The following is a 16,045-nucleotide window of genomic DNA, read 5'->3' on the forward strand; positions in this document are numbered from 1 at the left end:
CCCGTAGCACTGAAATTATGCTAATACAAATCAACAGAATTTCACGTAGTTATTCTTGGTTAGCGACTTGAATCAGCTGTGCTGTTTTTGAAAGTGTACTTGACAAAAAGATGGAGGGGCGGCTACTGCCTGTGGCAGCCTGCGTAGCCAGCCCTTGTTTATCTGCAAAGCTTTTGCTGTCTTCTCAAACCCACGTAGCGTGCCGGCTGCTGTTATATAATAGCGAAAGGGAAGCTGCCGAAAATAAAAAAAATTTATTTCGACACCGAGAATAAGCTAAAGCAAGTCGAAAGTACGAAAGAGAGCACTCCAAGAAGAGGTCCTGTGTGTAAGCGGTTTGTTGTTCCAGCAGATTCAGCTGGGGCTTTCTCTGTTTCTGTGGGTTATGTCATTGTTTAATTTGGTGTTCCTTCAAAACCAGCCAGCTGCGGCCATATGCAGTGCATGGCCTCTGTTATCTTCCTTGTGAGATGTACAAAGTGCTTGCTTAAGATGTAAAATGTCTGTGATAGAGATGGGGGGGTGCTGTATTTTACTAAGCAAGCCCTTTTCTGCCTTCTAATGGACCAACTGCGTGCTCACAGTAGGAATTCACTCAGATCTTTAGCCAATAAAGTAGGAGTTGTTATTGCTATCTTCCAGCAGTAGCAGCAAAGAAGCAGAGAAAAACAAACCCAACATGTCACTTACACTCCGTTTGTCCCTTGCATCCAGCATTTCATTTCCCTTCTACGTTACTACTGAACTTACTTTCCTTGCTCCATCCCAACGAAAAATACACGTCTAAACAATACTGGGGGACAGGGAGGATTGAACGCACTTACATTTATTTTTAAAACACATTTTAGCAGAAGTGTCTTCATTACGTACATCTGAGTGCTTCCACATCTGCTTGATGTGAAAACATCTGATGCTTATCCGTGCCGTAGCGAGTATCTTTTGTTAAAGTAGGATGGCTTGAAGCAGAGACACAAACTGTATGATGTGAATTTGCACTCCAGGTATTTTGGAGTATCCTGCCCCATTGACAGTAGGATACTGAAGCAGTCAAGGTAAAACTATCAGGTTAATAGATACGGACTATGGCCAGGACATCTTTGAAACATGATTAAATTCATGCCTAAAATATAGTGATATTGAAGCAAATACATCAGTTATCCTTTGCAATAAGTCCCAGTGAGTCAGGATGGCTGGAGACTTTTTTTTCTGATTTGAGATCTGAAAATAGAAGTTTCTGGGGTTTATGCAGGGTTTTTGTTTTGTTTGCCTTCAGTTGTGTAGGGAGTGGCTTGATTTTCTTGCTACCTACGTATGATTTGGTCGTTAAGGTCAAATATTGAAAGATAAGCTCAAGTAAGGCATTTTAGCAGGACAATTAAGATAGCAACAGTGGGGAGGCTCTTAGAAATGGCAAACTTATGTGAGATGCTCATGCGCAGCAATTTTTTAAGAATTAAAACATGTTTCAGCAGTTGGATCTTTTCTTGAAGCTGGATAACGTTGATCTCTCTACCTTGGACATGGGAGCTGCAGTCATGTTTTATCGCTGATGTTTTTATTAGCTTTCATGTAATTAGCAGAAATTTGAAATATTTACTATTTAGACTTGAAATCTCCTCCAGACGTTTATAGGCTTAATTAATAAATCTTCCTTGGTGTATTTTATTTTAGCATGGTGTGATTGACTGCTTTGAAGATGAATGTTGCTTTCACAAGTTTTTGTTTCTAAGGGGCTCCCCGTTTCACCCATTGTGGAAGTGGTGCTGAGAAGAGTTGCATAAAGCGCTGTGTGTTCAGTGTGACGCTGGATTTCCTCTTCTCAGTATTATGTCCGTTAGCCAGCACATAGCCCTGCAGTTTATCCGTGACCCTGCCCTGCACTGGACTGCCTCCCTGACAAACTGGAAAGATGCATCACACTGGATTAGGCAGGAATCTGTCCTAGGTCTAATCTTATTCAATATTTTCATTGAAGACTTGAAGGATGGAATAAGGATTGATGCTTATTAAGCTATAGTCCATATCAGGTTCTGATAGGGTTGAGAGTGCTTGGTGGGTTAAAGGGAGGGGAAAGGAGGACAAGACAGGAGAGCTGAAATGGCCTTGAAAGACAAAGTTTGATCAAGACAAGAGCAAAGTATTACATTTCAGCCAGTCCTTCTCAAACCTGCCTTTTCTTTTTTTTCTTTTTTTAATACTATGTGGTAGTTCTGCACGGTAGTTCTGGGAGGTATAGTAGATTACAAAAAACAAGAGTCAAGTTACTCTATAGACAAAGAGAAGAAGAAAGGTCAAAGCGAGCTCTGTACATGGGTACGTCGCCCATTAGTTGGTGCTGCTGGGGCCTCGGCTGGAGCGTGGTGGCCAGGGCTGCTACCGCATCTTCAGAAGGATGGAGACCAATTTAAAAAACATTGCAGAGGACAGCAGTAAGTGGGATCTGTGATCTGGTAAATACAGGCGTGGAAGAAATGAGCTTGCTTTGTTTAAAGAGAAAAAAATGCCTTCAGGTATGTGAAAGTTTGCAACAAAGAAGGTGGTGATGAACTCGCCTGCGGTGGGCGTGCAGGCAAGAAGCGGTGAGCTTAAGGTGCAGCAGAGAAAGTTGAGGAGGTAATCTTCCCAGTGATGAGGAGAGTTAGGCGCTGTGGTAGATTGCCTAGCCGATGAAGTTTTGAGATTGCCGCTATCATGGGGTGGGAGGTTATTTATTTAATTTTTTTTTTTAAAATGGGCTAGGCAGGCGTCTCTGAGGAATGGTTTAGGTATAGATGATCGTGTTTCAGTGTTGGAGGATGGACTCAATGACCGTGTCACATTCCCTCCGGTCCTGTTTTCTGTGACTCGGCTGCAGCGTGACAGTTTTAGGTTTGTTCTTGTACAAGGAGTTTGTTTAATGTATATTTGTACAATTCTCTGAAATGAAAAAGTCTGTATGTGTTCTTCTTTGTGTCTTCAGCTTTGACACTGGCAGGCAGTTCACAAAGGAGCTGGGCTGTGTTTTGAAGAGTTCATTTTCTTGCGGGTTGTAGGTTGTGCTGTACGTGACTGATAAAAGATCTTTCCTAGCATTAAAGCTGGTCACAGCCCCAGTAAATCTGGAACAAATTCTGAGAAAGCATGTCATGTTATGACTGGCATATCTGCGAGCATGGAGCTCTGCTTGAGAATTAGACTAAAAGTTTGCAAAGTGCTAGTGCTGATGTCATTCCTCTGGAATGGAAAGGCTGTTGAAACAGTAAATACTTTCTGTGGCCAGAAGCTAAGTCTTGAGCTGGACCTTTTCCTCTTTGCAAAGGAAAGAATGCAGAACAAACCTAAAATCTGTGCTTGCAATGGGAAAATGTTAATTAGTTTAGAGCTTTTAGCTATTTCAAACCATTTACGTACACAGCTGCTGTTCATGCAAACATGAAAACTATTCATGGAAATTTCAAACTTACCTTGAAATGACAAGGGTTTTTTTTTTTTTTCCTGTTTTTTAAAGCTGTGCTTGGTGTTCAAAAGTATGGTTGGAAAGGTCTGAAAATTCTATTTGTACTGTACGTGCAGAAAGGAACATAGACACCACCGGCTAACAGAAGCATATAATAAAAGGCTTTAGTTCAGCAAGACTTGACATTGAAACCCTGTTAGTGCCAAACAGCTGCTGGGAACGTATTTAATTTTTAGGGGCATTTACTCTTGGTTGTATCTGTGGAGTTTTGGTTATGACCCAAAACTGTGGGGGGGGGGGGGGGAAAAAAAAGAAAAAAAAAAAGAGATGATGAAAATACAAACTTAGATGCGGTCTTACAGCTGGCTTCTCTGCTATGAGAGGTTAGCCTGAAACATTGGATCCAAATAACCCGTGGCCTGGGAATGAGAACCCAGTGCTGTAGCTTGGGACAGCTATAACATCTATGAGACACCGAGATCTACAGGATAACTCGGATTTTTGTATTGTCCCTCAGAGGACCCCATTGAGCGTTCACAAAGAATTTATCCCCACCCCCAGCTTCCTCCTAGGAGGAAGAATTTTGCCACGGCAGATGTGGGGAAACAGATGTTAGAGAGGAGAAGTTATAATGGGACAATGACCTGAAGTGTTAGTTGGGCTTTTCCTTGACGTGACTGAACTTCTGTTCCTGATGGCAAAAGAGGAAAGCGGCGTGTGTCCGCAGCCTGTCTCTGCAAGCCCTGGTGTTAATGTCGGGGGGTTGACATACAGAGCTTTTTTTTTTTTTGTTCATGTCAGACACTGGGTGCTCAGTTAGCTGAGAAAGAGGGAGGAAGGGACAAAGATTTAAAAGCAAATCAGCTGTCTGTTATTCAAGGACAGTTTGTGCTAACTAGGTGAATCATGCCCACCCACCCGCCGCCTTTCCTGAGCAGCTGTAGGTAATTTTTCTGAATGTTAGTCTCCTGGTTTACATCAAGGCTTCCCCTTTTCTTCCTCCTGTTCTTCCCCACCTTTCCACCACTGCATCTGTGATGCCTAGGAGACACTCGAGCTCCGTGTCCCGAAATGCTCCAGTGAGCTAATCTAGTAGAAGTGTCCTCAGTGGCTGGTGAATAATAGTGAGCTAGGAAAAAAGGCTTTTCACCAGTTCCGTATTATCAGCGTAGAGCACATAAGATGTTGGTTTGGTTGGGTTTTTTTCCCCTCTCTGTCATTTTGGATTTCAGAAGGATTTCAGCCCTTTGGCTTGGGAGAAAGATGTTGAGCTTGACACTTAATGTGTTATGAGAGAGGTTGGCAGGTAAGACCAACTTCCTACTGCGGGAGGGATTCACAGCAGGTCTCGTTCTCCTTAGCTTAGTCTAGCGCAGGAGGCTGTCAATGATTATGTTTATTACTGAAAGGAGATCAACCAGCCATAGAAGCCTGAGAATTTTTTATGGCTCTTGAAATGGGAGACTAAGTATTTGAAATACTATAAGATGATGACAATTCTGTGAGCTACTTTCTCTCTCCCAAAAAGGTTGGCTTCAGTTTTGTGAACAAGTTTTTCCATGGGGCAGTTTTGGCGCTGTTGGTGGTTTTTTTTTTTTTTTTCCTAGCTTTCAGATGGAGATTGAGCTTGATGATGTCTCCTGAGGTCCCCTTCCAACCTGAGCTATTCTCTGATGTTGCTATAGATGTCCGTCATGCATATTTATTGCTTTCTGACTTTAATTCTACATTTGCTCTATTTTCACAGGGCTTTACCTATTATTCGTGAGGTTTTTTGTGTTTGAATTCAGTGCAGGGCTCTAAGGCACACACTGTCCTTTCCATACGGTACAGTGATTTCAAAGCTTGTGATGAAAGGGCACTTCTTACTACAAACTTCTCTTTCTTTGCTGTTGTTCTTGTAAAGTGATTCATGGCATTAGCAGATCAGCGACATGGGATGCATCGACTCTAGGCACGTGAAGCGGCGGGTGCGTGTGCGAGTGTTCACTTGTACCTGCCCAGTCTCATGTGTGAACGCTCGGGAGGTTCAGCATGGGGGATATCTGACACAGTTGGTCAGCATATGTGCATCATCTTATACATCTTATTCTTTAGAAAATGTGATGCAGTGCCCATCCATATATGCGTTATTCATCAACTTTAAATTCTTAAATTTTTTGCACTCACATTGTCACCCTAGGTCTGCGTGTGTCCCATTTCCTCTCTCCCCAAAATCTTCGAAGACTTCTCTTCTTCCCCCTCCATCTTATCTGTGTAAACTCTTGGTGACATAAATATCCACGCTGTCCACATAAATATGCATGTGTCCTTAATAACTCAAAGCTTCAGTGTATCTGGTGCTCAGAGCCTTCTCCTTATGAACAAGCTACGTACTTGGGGAGCTAATATAAAAAATTTCCTTAGTAAGACTCTTCATTGAGAAGTCTGAGTGAAGTACTCGGGGGTTTTTTTTTATTATTTATTTGCTGGGCATACCCAACTCCCTTAGGTCTTAAAGTCAGTTCCTGTATTTGGAGCAGTTTGAACCTTCAGCCCTGACCTGCAAGGGTCAGGGGGCTTAGTTACTGTACAAAGCGATCGTTTTTCATGGGAGAGGGAAGTGAGATTTCTTTGGGCTTCGGGGTTTATTTTCCTCTCCTGCTTAGTGTGACACAGATAGCATCCTTGCTAGAAAGCAGAAAGAGGAAAGAAAATGCAGTCCACATGTTTGGGATTTAAGGTTGAGAATGATTCATGCTTAGCTTCTGGGGGTTGTAATTAGGGGTGACATAATAACCATAAACTTTCAATAAAATAGTAGCAGCATTTTTGTTACACTCTGTAGCTGCAGAAGCTGCTTCTGATTAGCATCCCTTCAAGATAAGCCTACAGGACCTCCGCAGTTTCCAGATCTGGATCCAGGCTTTTGTGGCGCAGTCCTACTTCTGTACTGATGCTGAAGGGAACCCTGACTTCTGAACCACCCCAAACTTTGATGGCATTTTCACTTGGATCAGCATCTCGTCCTTTTCCTTAGCCATTTTAGTCCGTCTGTGTAGTTTTCAAGTCAGTGTTATCTTATGGTGGCTAAATCCTGCCAGTTCATATACTTTATAATACACTCTTAAGGGTTATCTACTATGGAAAAAACCCAATAACGCTGTCCTCCCGTTCTCCTGAGTTACTGCTACTCCTGTCTTTTCCAAGTGGCTGAGACTAAAAGGAATCCAGGAATGCGTGGATCAGGAGATCTGTCATTCCCACTCCACACCAAGGTGCATTCTTGTAGGGAGAGATGGGCATTTACACTGGCGTTCTGCCATCAGCATTCAGCCAATGCTATTTTTTTGGCAGCTGACCACGTGGAATTTTTACAAAGAAGATGTACTTTTTTTAAAACAGGTCATGGACAAAAATAAAGACACATTCTTGGGCTATAAGAACTAGGTCAGGCTTTGGGGGAATCATTTGCGAAAGCTGTCGATCTGATCTTACCAGTTTTTCTTTATTAGTATTTTTTGCTTCCTATGCCAAATTTGTATGCTGTTTTATAAAGAGGTCCTGCTCATTTTGCTTCAGGTGTGACGTATTCTTCTGCTTTGGCTAGCAAACTTGTTAAATTAACATTTTTAAAAAAAAAAGAAAAAAGAAACCCAGCAAAAGTATGTTCCTAGTTTTCCATTAGAGAACACTGGAGTGGAAAGTGAGGCCTCTCTGTGCTGCGGTCCAAAAGGAATAAAGCTGCTTTGTGTCACCTCATTACTCTAAGCTGATGTTTTACCTCAGGACGTTTTTTGGGGGGGGAGGATGGGGGAAAGGCCGATTGCAGTGCTGAGACGATCGCCTCCGCGGCACCTTCTGTGCTGACTGAATCTGTCGAATTTAGGGGCAGCGTTCCTCCCCCTGCCCCGCGGCGGCTGCGTAGCCCCTGCGAGAGCTGCTGCGCCAGGCGCGAGGCTCGGCGAGGGAGGAGGGATTGCTGCTGGTCGGGCGTCCCAATTAGCCTGGCGTGACTCTATGACCCCCGTCGTGGAAAGGCGGCTGTTAAAAGGGCTTTGAGCATTACACGCTGACCGCGTGTAAGGGCCGGTAGCTGTCGGGTGGGTGCCGGGGCTCGGACGGGCGCCCCGCGCCGCTCGGCTGGCCGTTCCCCGCGTGGGGCACGGCTGCTCCTCCTCTCCCGTAGCCCGGTGCCCTGGCGAGCCGGGCGGATGGCCCAGCTCTCGGCCGAGGGAGCAAGGATGTGTTTGGTTAACAAACCAGGGTTAGGAGTAATTGAGCCGCAGAAACCCCGCGGCTTCTTCCATGGCTGAGCTGTGGAAATAGGATGCTTTTGCTCTGTGAAAGCAAATCCCAGTTAATAACACTGTTTGTGGAGGACACCTCTGCTAATAATCCCGTCTTTTGGAATATCTGCAGTTGTTGGAAGTTCCATTCCCTCCTTTGTTACAGGTTTTTAATATTAATCTGTGTAACTGCATACCTTAAATTCACAAGAGCAAAACAGCTGATGCTCACGTGCCGGTAATCTCTCTCTATCTTTCAAATTCCTGAAGGATTGTTGATATAGCTGATATTTTTGTTTAATTTTGGTCGTTTATTCCGTATTTTCTATTTTACAGACTTTGATTCAGAAACAAAAAGGGTTCAAGACATTCTTTCTGGAATGGAGAAACCGCAGGTACGTGATCCCAAATTACCACACACACACACACACACACAAAATAGCAAATGTGATAAGTAGATCGTGTCACAGCACACTGGTGATGTCACAGGGGAGCACCTCTGAATTTTTCCTTATTCAGTTGTCGCCACTGTATATATCTAACTCATTTTGCTGGGATATAAATTTGAAGCATCTTTTGTGCTTGTGGATATTCGCGGGCTCTGCTCGCTGCAGGAATCGCAGCAGTCGCCTGTTCCCAGAGGACAGCTCCCAGTATCCATACTGCATATCCATACTGGGGAACCCAGCGCACTGGGGTGATTTGCATTGCTCCTACCTCCCTCTCCCCTGGGTTTAATTTTATTTGTCATGAGCAATTTATGTCCGTAATCATTATTAAATTAAGCTAATTCTATTATTCAATGGCAATTGCTATATTCCAAGTTTGTCTGAGCCATAAAAGCATGTGCATTGTAATGGAAATTGAATCACCGTGCTGGGTGTGACCAGAGTCAGGTAGGGTTATTAATAAATCTGGTTGTAAGCCCTTTGAATGTGATGTTTTTCTAGTTCGGTGTGTCAAATGAAAACCAGAAGGGTATTGTGGGTCTAAATGAACGGTCCAAACAAGCACTTGCAGAAGCAGTCCCGAGGCAGAGGGAGATGGCTGTGCTTTGGGAGTTTTGCCTCCTCGGTTCTGTCAGGGCTCAGGCCTTTCTCCGTCCAGCTGGAAAGCTAGTAAACAAATAAGTAAATAAAAAAAAATAACAGTTGGAAAGCTCATCTAAAGACTGGGTTCAGTAGTAGCCAATAGAGCCTGATGTAAAGAAATTCTGCAGCGGGACCATGAAGGGGTGGCTGTTTCTTAGGTGCAGAAGTGCCAGAGCTCAGGGAGAGGCAGGCGTGAGCACAGGCTGAGTTTTATTTTTAGGATCTGTTCTCTTAGGTGCTTTTGTTCTGGATAAATCCAAAAGGATTCTACTGTCATGGCATCTACAAGAGCAGGTTCAAAGCCAGCCAGAATCTAAACCAGACCTGCAGAAATGATAAATACCAGGGGGCTGCAGCCCAAGTTTCTCTTTGCAAGAAGGCAAGTTGCTTTATTTCATGTAGAGACAAGGGACAATACTAAGCTGAAGACTTGAGAGAAGAGTTTCTGGGAGATCAGAAGGGAAGAATGTGTAATTATCGCAAAATTAGGCTAGTTTATTGTACAGAGTGAGTCAATAGTTTTGTATCGAGGACTGCCTGAATGCTGCTCTTCTGGTTAACTGCCACAGCCAGGTGCCTTTTACAAAAATCCCGACAGCTGACATGGAAAATGTGTTATTTCGTACTCACATCTAGAGAGATAAGGAGAGAAGCTATTTGAGCGGTTTGCAGGGTTCTGAGCTCTGTACAGTTAGATTTATGGTAACCAGAGCACTTAAAGCAGAGGGGAGCATAAAACTACCAATAGACAAAAAAAATTTTTCTTGAATCATTTCAAAAATAGGAATCTTTAAAAAAAAGGAATCTAAAACATGATAAATGCTAGTTCAGTACTAATGACATTTAGTGAGAAGATGCTGGGGATTATCTATTATTCTCTCTGTAACTTTGACATTTGTGAGTAATTAAACTCATAGGAGTCTCCCAAACCATTCATTGCTATGAATGATTATGTGTGTGCGTACTCAGTATTATACCCGGTAGCAATACATCATATTATGCGTAACCAGTCAACTGGGCCGTATTTCTTGGTGAGCCGTATGCACAGATGAACGAAAAATGAAACAATATATAGAAAAACGATTGCGTAGAAAGGAGCGACACAATTAAACTGAAAGGGTGCAGAGCGGCGAGTCGGTGGCAAGCCGAGCGATGCTACGTTGGCAGCACATGGCTTTGGCGCGTCCAAGCGAGCCGCGCTCTCCGCCGTCTGAAGCCATCCCAAGGGATCAGCCCTCGGGGCAGCTCCTGCAGGACACCCTGCAGCCGTCGTATCGCTTGGAGCCGTCTTTAACCTGGCTTCTCCAGGTGCCTCTCTGGGACAAAGTGGCTCTCCCCTTTCCGAGTACGAAATATACACGCTTTTAAAATCAATAATTTATAAAAAGGTCTGGTTTTGATGATAGATACTGTTACCGGTTTGAGAGATGTGCAGCCGAACTGCAAGTTTAATCGTAGTTTTATCCCTTTGACAGCAACAGTTTTAAAAGAAGGCTTTTGCTCTTTTTTCCCCCCATGTTTTCATTTAAACTGAAATAGATCTTTAATTTGCATTATCGCAGACAAAGTAAGCATTCTCTAAAGCAACCACCTCGCTGAGGGAAGGGAAACTTGATTCTGGGTTTCCGAAGTGGCGGGGGGCAGCGTCGCTGCATCCGACGGCGTGGCTGCCGAGCGCCTCGGGGGAACATCGCCTCCCGCGGGGAGACGCCGCGGGTCCGCGGAGCCGGAGCTCAGGCGTTAGTTTGGCTTTCCAAAGGGCAGCCTGCTCCTGCTGGCTCGCTCTGCGGCTAAACTCATATTTAATCATCGGGGGTTTTTGCCTAAAACTGCAGGCTTAGACCCGTAGCTTAAAAGCAAAATCTCGACCCGGTAATAACCGTGTATTCATTTGACCCCCAAGTCTTTCAAACATCGCCCTTGAGGGAGTAAATGAATGTTGCTTGCAGCGTCGTTCTCACACATACAATAAAACCCCGAACCGCACGATGCCTGTGAACGCTCACCCGGAATGTGAAAGATAATGAAAGTTGTACAGAAATATTGTTCATTACCTGAACGACGGGAAGGACCGATATTCATCCGTCTTGTAACCTTATTAAAGTGGCGCAGGAGCTGGGATTCTTTCCCAGGAGCTTTTATAAAATAATTCTTTACACCACCGAGTTTTGATAGCGTAGAAAGCAGGCATTTGCTGTGTAAACTGAGAAGTTTTCAGAAACTAATCAGCTGTGCTTTTCACCAGACATACAAAACTCCTTGTGGGGGAAGCTTTTGTTAGGTGTTGGCTACAAGGCCAAGCCAGTCGTGCTCCAAGCGAGCACGGCAGTTTTGGGGACGGATGAGACAGGCTGGGGTGACTAGGAAGCAGCACAAAGGTTCACCTGCCCAGCCCGTGGAGAGGTGCTGTGGCTGCTTATAATTTCGTTGGATGAAATTAGGGCACCGTTAGTGACCAATAAACTGGTTTTTGCTTACGGCTAGGGATTTATGTCTGCAAGTTCAGGTGTGACATTAAGCCCACCACCGTGATGTTAGCTGTGCTGTTCCGTACGGCGCGGAAAGGGCTGGTCCAGGTCTGTTCAGCTGCTCAGCATCTTTTGAAAGGTGTAAAAGAAAGCATCTTTTCCCAGCTGTAAGCGAGAAAAGTTGGAGTTAAAGCTACTGAGCTGGTTTGCGTGTGCCTGCTTGTTGTTCCTAGCATATCATAACCCCATTTATTTAACTTGCCCTTTTTCCCAGCAAAGCTAGCGCTTCCTGCTGCAGGTGGGAGTTCCTCAGTGCAGGCAGTGGTGCCTTTGGCTGGTGAATCCGATGCTGGAGATACGCCTTTGGCTGGTAAATGTGATACGATATCGAGCCTGTTAGTCGGTGAGCAGCAGATAGGTTTGTCTCTAGCCGTACAAATAAATCCGTCCCCAGTGCTCATGCTGACATGCGTAGTACTGTTCTGCTTTCTATACCCAGGGAGCGTATAGATTTGCCTTTTCTGACTTTATCATGCAGGCAGTGACCCCTCGCTTGCTTTACTACACTTGCTGTGTGTACTCACTGCAGCTAGGAATTGTATTTAACGATTTCTGGTGTTTATTTTTAACCCCCCACCAGCAGTTACCGTGCACGTAACACCACCAAGGCAGGCCAGCAGCCGCGCTGGGCGCTCCATCGCTAAGAAGTTAATGGTGTAGCTGGAGCGGCGTAGCGACTGGCCTTGGACTTTTATCCTCTGCATGGAAATGTCTGCCCACTGACTTCAGAACAATAGTCTAACCGTTTCTAGCGGTTAGTCTGTAAGATCCTTTCTCTTATTTTAAGAAACTACAAAAGACCTAACGTTTTACAGATTGCTAAAGTTCATGAAAGGCCAGAGTTTTTGCCGTACACAGATATATACGTGTGTCCTTGTGAGTAGTCATAGAGAAAAACATTTCAATAGAACATTGGCAGGATATCATGCCTCCAGCTCCAAGTCCGTCTGAATTTATGAAAAACAATTATGCAAGCATATTTCCATAATAAAAGAAACCGTGTGTTGATGGGCTGAGCTGGCATAGTAGTCATGTATGTTAAAAAAAAAAAAAAGTCTATTTGGATCTTACTATCCAGTCTTCTGATCAAAATGTTGTTTAAAATACAGACTGTTAGCTCTAAATATCTTGTGAAATTTCATTCACGTACGTGTGCATATATACCTCTGTCAGAATTTTAACTTATCTGTCTTATTTCAGTCAGTCAAATAAGGTATCTAATCCAGCATCAGTTTTCACTGGTCCAAGTTTTTGAAGCAAACATTGATTTCCTAGCATCAGAAACATGTGACTAGAGCAAGAAATCCCATGAAAATTCATACAAGAATTTGCATGTTCCTATTTTTTACAAAAAAAAAAAAAAAAGCTTGATACGACTTAAAACTTCTTGCCTTGCAACTTGTTTTTCACATTAGGTTGCACAGAGGTTTTCTTTTTGGCAAGGCTTAAGTGTGCTGCTATAAATTAAAATCTTTAACTTTTGAGAGCACGGTGTTTTAAGATGAGACGTTTGGTGGTGTCACCTACTTGTCAGTCTGTTAAAAACAGATTTACGACTTGCTCTGAAAGAATCTGCTTGATATAGGGGTGTCACGCACAACAGTTGCAGTGCTCTTCAGCTGGAAGCAATGTGTTTTCATGTGAGAAGTTAAATATTCTCTGTTATATAAAGATATCCAGAAGCCAGATTTGTAAACAAGCAGTTTACAAGCTGTTTGCTGATATTTCACTACCAAATCATTTATGGGTAAGGTGTTTCAATTGTCTCAGAAGAGCATAGGAAACGTGTAACTAAGCACCTGCGTCATTCACCTTACACCTTCTAGAATAACAACGTTTTGCTCTGTGTGTTGGAAAAATCTGTTAAAATGATACAATTGGTGAAATTTGACGTGTAGGAGAAATGAATAAAGAATCTAAAATGGCATGCTTTGATTCCTCGTCATGGAGGCTAGCTAAAAAAAAAAAATATTCTTTACGTTTTTGCTACAATTAAGAAAGAAAAATGTAGTCATTTTCATTACGAAAAGTGGAGAGTTTGTGGCAGACAGCTTGAGGCTGTGGAGGCTTCGAGGCTTCCCTGGGCTTTTTTCAGAAGGCGTGCATAAAAATGTTGTGCTGTCTTTCCAAGATAGCCAATGCAACTATTGTTTTTTATTTCTTTTTCTTTTGAGACAGTTGGGGGCGGGGGGGGGGTGGGGACGGGACACTTTTTTCTTCTTTCTTGGCTCGATAACAGAAGGCTGCTCTCTGGGAAGCTGCTGTTCGGTACGCGCAGCTGATGAACGATGCCTCCGGCGCCGTGCCAGCGGGCTCTCCTGGCGAGAAAGGCGATGCTAGTTCTGTAAGCCCCGTCAGCCTTAGAGGTATTTGGACCTGCGTTTCCAGAAAAATACAGCTGCGCTGGTGGGGTGATAAAGTTGTTTTGGTGCGGGGGTCTGAGGTGTCTTCTCCTTCTTTTATTAAAAGAGAATCCTCACCCATCTGCCGTTGAGGTGTCGCACCCGGGGTGACTGCAGATCGTACGTGCGGTCTTTCTCTCGGGGCACAAAGTGATTGATCTGCAGTGTAATTTTTAATTGACAAGTTGGACTTCTCTTACAATTTTCCCTTATGCTTTTGAGTCAGCGTAACCTTGAAGATTGAACTGGGTTTTTTTACTTATTTGCAGTTGAATTATTGCAGTTTCAAATTAGAAGAAGGAACAGGATGTCTGAAAAAGCCGTCAGAATTTTACTAGAGAATCTCCCTAACAAAAGCTTTAGAAAAATAATTGCCTACAAAACAGCCTATAGGTTAAAGTCTTTGTTTCACTTGGTTCCACTCGCCTTCTGGTGATGGCCGCGGCGGCAGGTACCTCCAGAGTGGTGCGAGGCGTCCTTTGCTGGATGCTCAGACAGCGATGAGCCAGCTCACGGCAGGGCGACGTCTCTGTATTCCTCATCTGCTGGATTCATGGCATAAACTAATCTCTGTATTTCTGTTTGTGGTGTTGATGACCATTTCTGACCCTTTCCACCTCTGAAATCTCCTTTTTACAAGAAATTGATTGTGAAGATGCAAGCAAAAAGTAAATACTTCGAGGTTAGTGTTTTTCTTGGAATTCAGAGTAACTGATGTTTCTTTTCTAGGTTACAAATATTCAAGCAAGAACAGTTTTACTTTCCTGGTCACCTCCCACTGGCCTTCTAAATGCAGATAGACACAACAACGGTTTGCCTTACACCTGTACCTACGAGGTTGCCTTATCGGATAAAGGGAGGGATGGAAAATACAAGATAATTTACAGGTAACAGCATCATTTTTACACTTTTGTTTTCGTTAGGGATAAATTCCCCGAGCTTTTCAGGGTGTATTTTGGCATGCCCATCAGTCGCAGAAAAAAAGGCGCATTTGAACACCCCGTAGTTGCTCCCTCGCCGTCCCGTCAGCCGCGCTTGCTGGAGGAGCTTGCAGGGAGCTGGCTGAGTGCACGTCTCAGGGTGCCTAATTGCCTTCCCATCCCACCTCCCCGGCACGTGGCAGAGCTTGCGTGTGATGCTCTCTCTCCCGTTGCCGATGAAAAGGTTACTTTTTCTCTTACGCTAAATGTCAACACCGTTCGTGTATACCATGCGGGCAGGATAGCTGCCTTCCTAATGGGCTAAATTGGTGTGGACGTGCAGAATGAAGAACAGTAAAGCTTGCTTTTTGAGCTAATGAGCAAAAGTTGAGGGCTTTACCGCTTTGCAGCATCTTAGATGAGCAGAAGAGGGAGCCCACCAGCCAGTAGGCGGTATAGGCTCCGCAGAAAAACCCAAATCCTTGCCTCTCACCAGTCTTCAGGAAAAATTCTGAGGGATTTCTCTGTGTCTCCTTCCAGTGATCCTCTAAGCTCATTCTGTGATCAAGTACATATGGTGTAATGCTTTTATTTTTCCCCGCTAGTGAAGTCTAGGATAGAAAATTTTGAGATGTGACCTTGGCTGTTGTGAAATAGCTAGTCCTTCCCAAATCTCATTAAGTAGAGTCCAGGTGGTACAGCATTTAATGAATTACCTCTTGAGACCAAGCTATGTCCTTTCTTAAAATGTCCTGTGAATTGGGGTATTCCTCCTGGTATGCTAAAGGCAGGTCTGCGTGAACTGTCTTGGGTAATACAAAAAGAGCACATTAACCAGGGAGATGCTGCCTGATTTTTTTTTTTTTTTCCTGGTATTCACACTAGCTGTTTGTGAGCTAGTGTGAGCATCTCCATAGGTTAATGTGTGCTGCTGAGCTCTTAAAATGGGGTGGACACTTTCTAGTAGTACTTGTGCTTGCTGGTGTGATGGTTGCATATTTTCTCCTGGTTATGAAATGTTGTGCATCTGTTTTACAGCTGCTAGTAGTAATCTGTCTCCTGCTGCTGGCCAGAGTACAGCCATTAGCTTAGTGTGGTACGCTCCGGCACAAGCAGCAATAATCGTTATTACTATAGGCAAAAGAAGGTCTGCAATATGTTGAATACATTGTCTTTGCAAAGAGGTGCACTCATTTCAGAGGGGAAAACCTGAATTTGCAGAGCGTTGGACTATATGAAAAAAAGAAGGGGGTTTGGTGGATTTTGGGCAGCCCAGCAGGCATATGCTTTCTGGTTGATTTTGTTCTCTTGATTTTGAGATATCTCCCTGTATTTGTCCAACTATCTATGAAATATTTCTTTATGCTAAATTGAGAATTTTCTTGTTTCCCATATTTTAA

At 43.7% G+C, this 16,045-nt stretch overlaps 1 protein-coding gene across 1 annotated transcript in view; it reads left to right on the forward strand.

Annotated features, from left to right (window-relative positions):
* The window catches only part of FNDC3B (fibronectin type III domain containing 3B), a 170,780-nt gene that overhangs the window by 87,364 nt on the left and 67,371 nt on the right, over positions 1–16,045 (forward strand). Inside the window, 2 exon segments of the mRNA XM_075717148.1 lie at positions 8,041–8,099; positions 14,455–14,612. Coding sequence (XP_075573263.1) covers positions 8,041–8,099; positions 14,455–14,612 — 217 coding nt within the window.

Source organism: Pelecanus crispus, chromosome 9 (genome assembly GCF_030463565.1).
Source record: "Pelecanus crispus isolate bPelCri1 chromosome 9, bPelCri1.pri, whole genome shotgun sequence".
Taxonomy (NCBI): domain Eukaryota; kingdom Metazoa; phylum Chordata; class Aves; order Pelecaniformes; family Pelecanidae; genus Pelecanus; species Pelecanus crispus.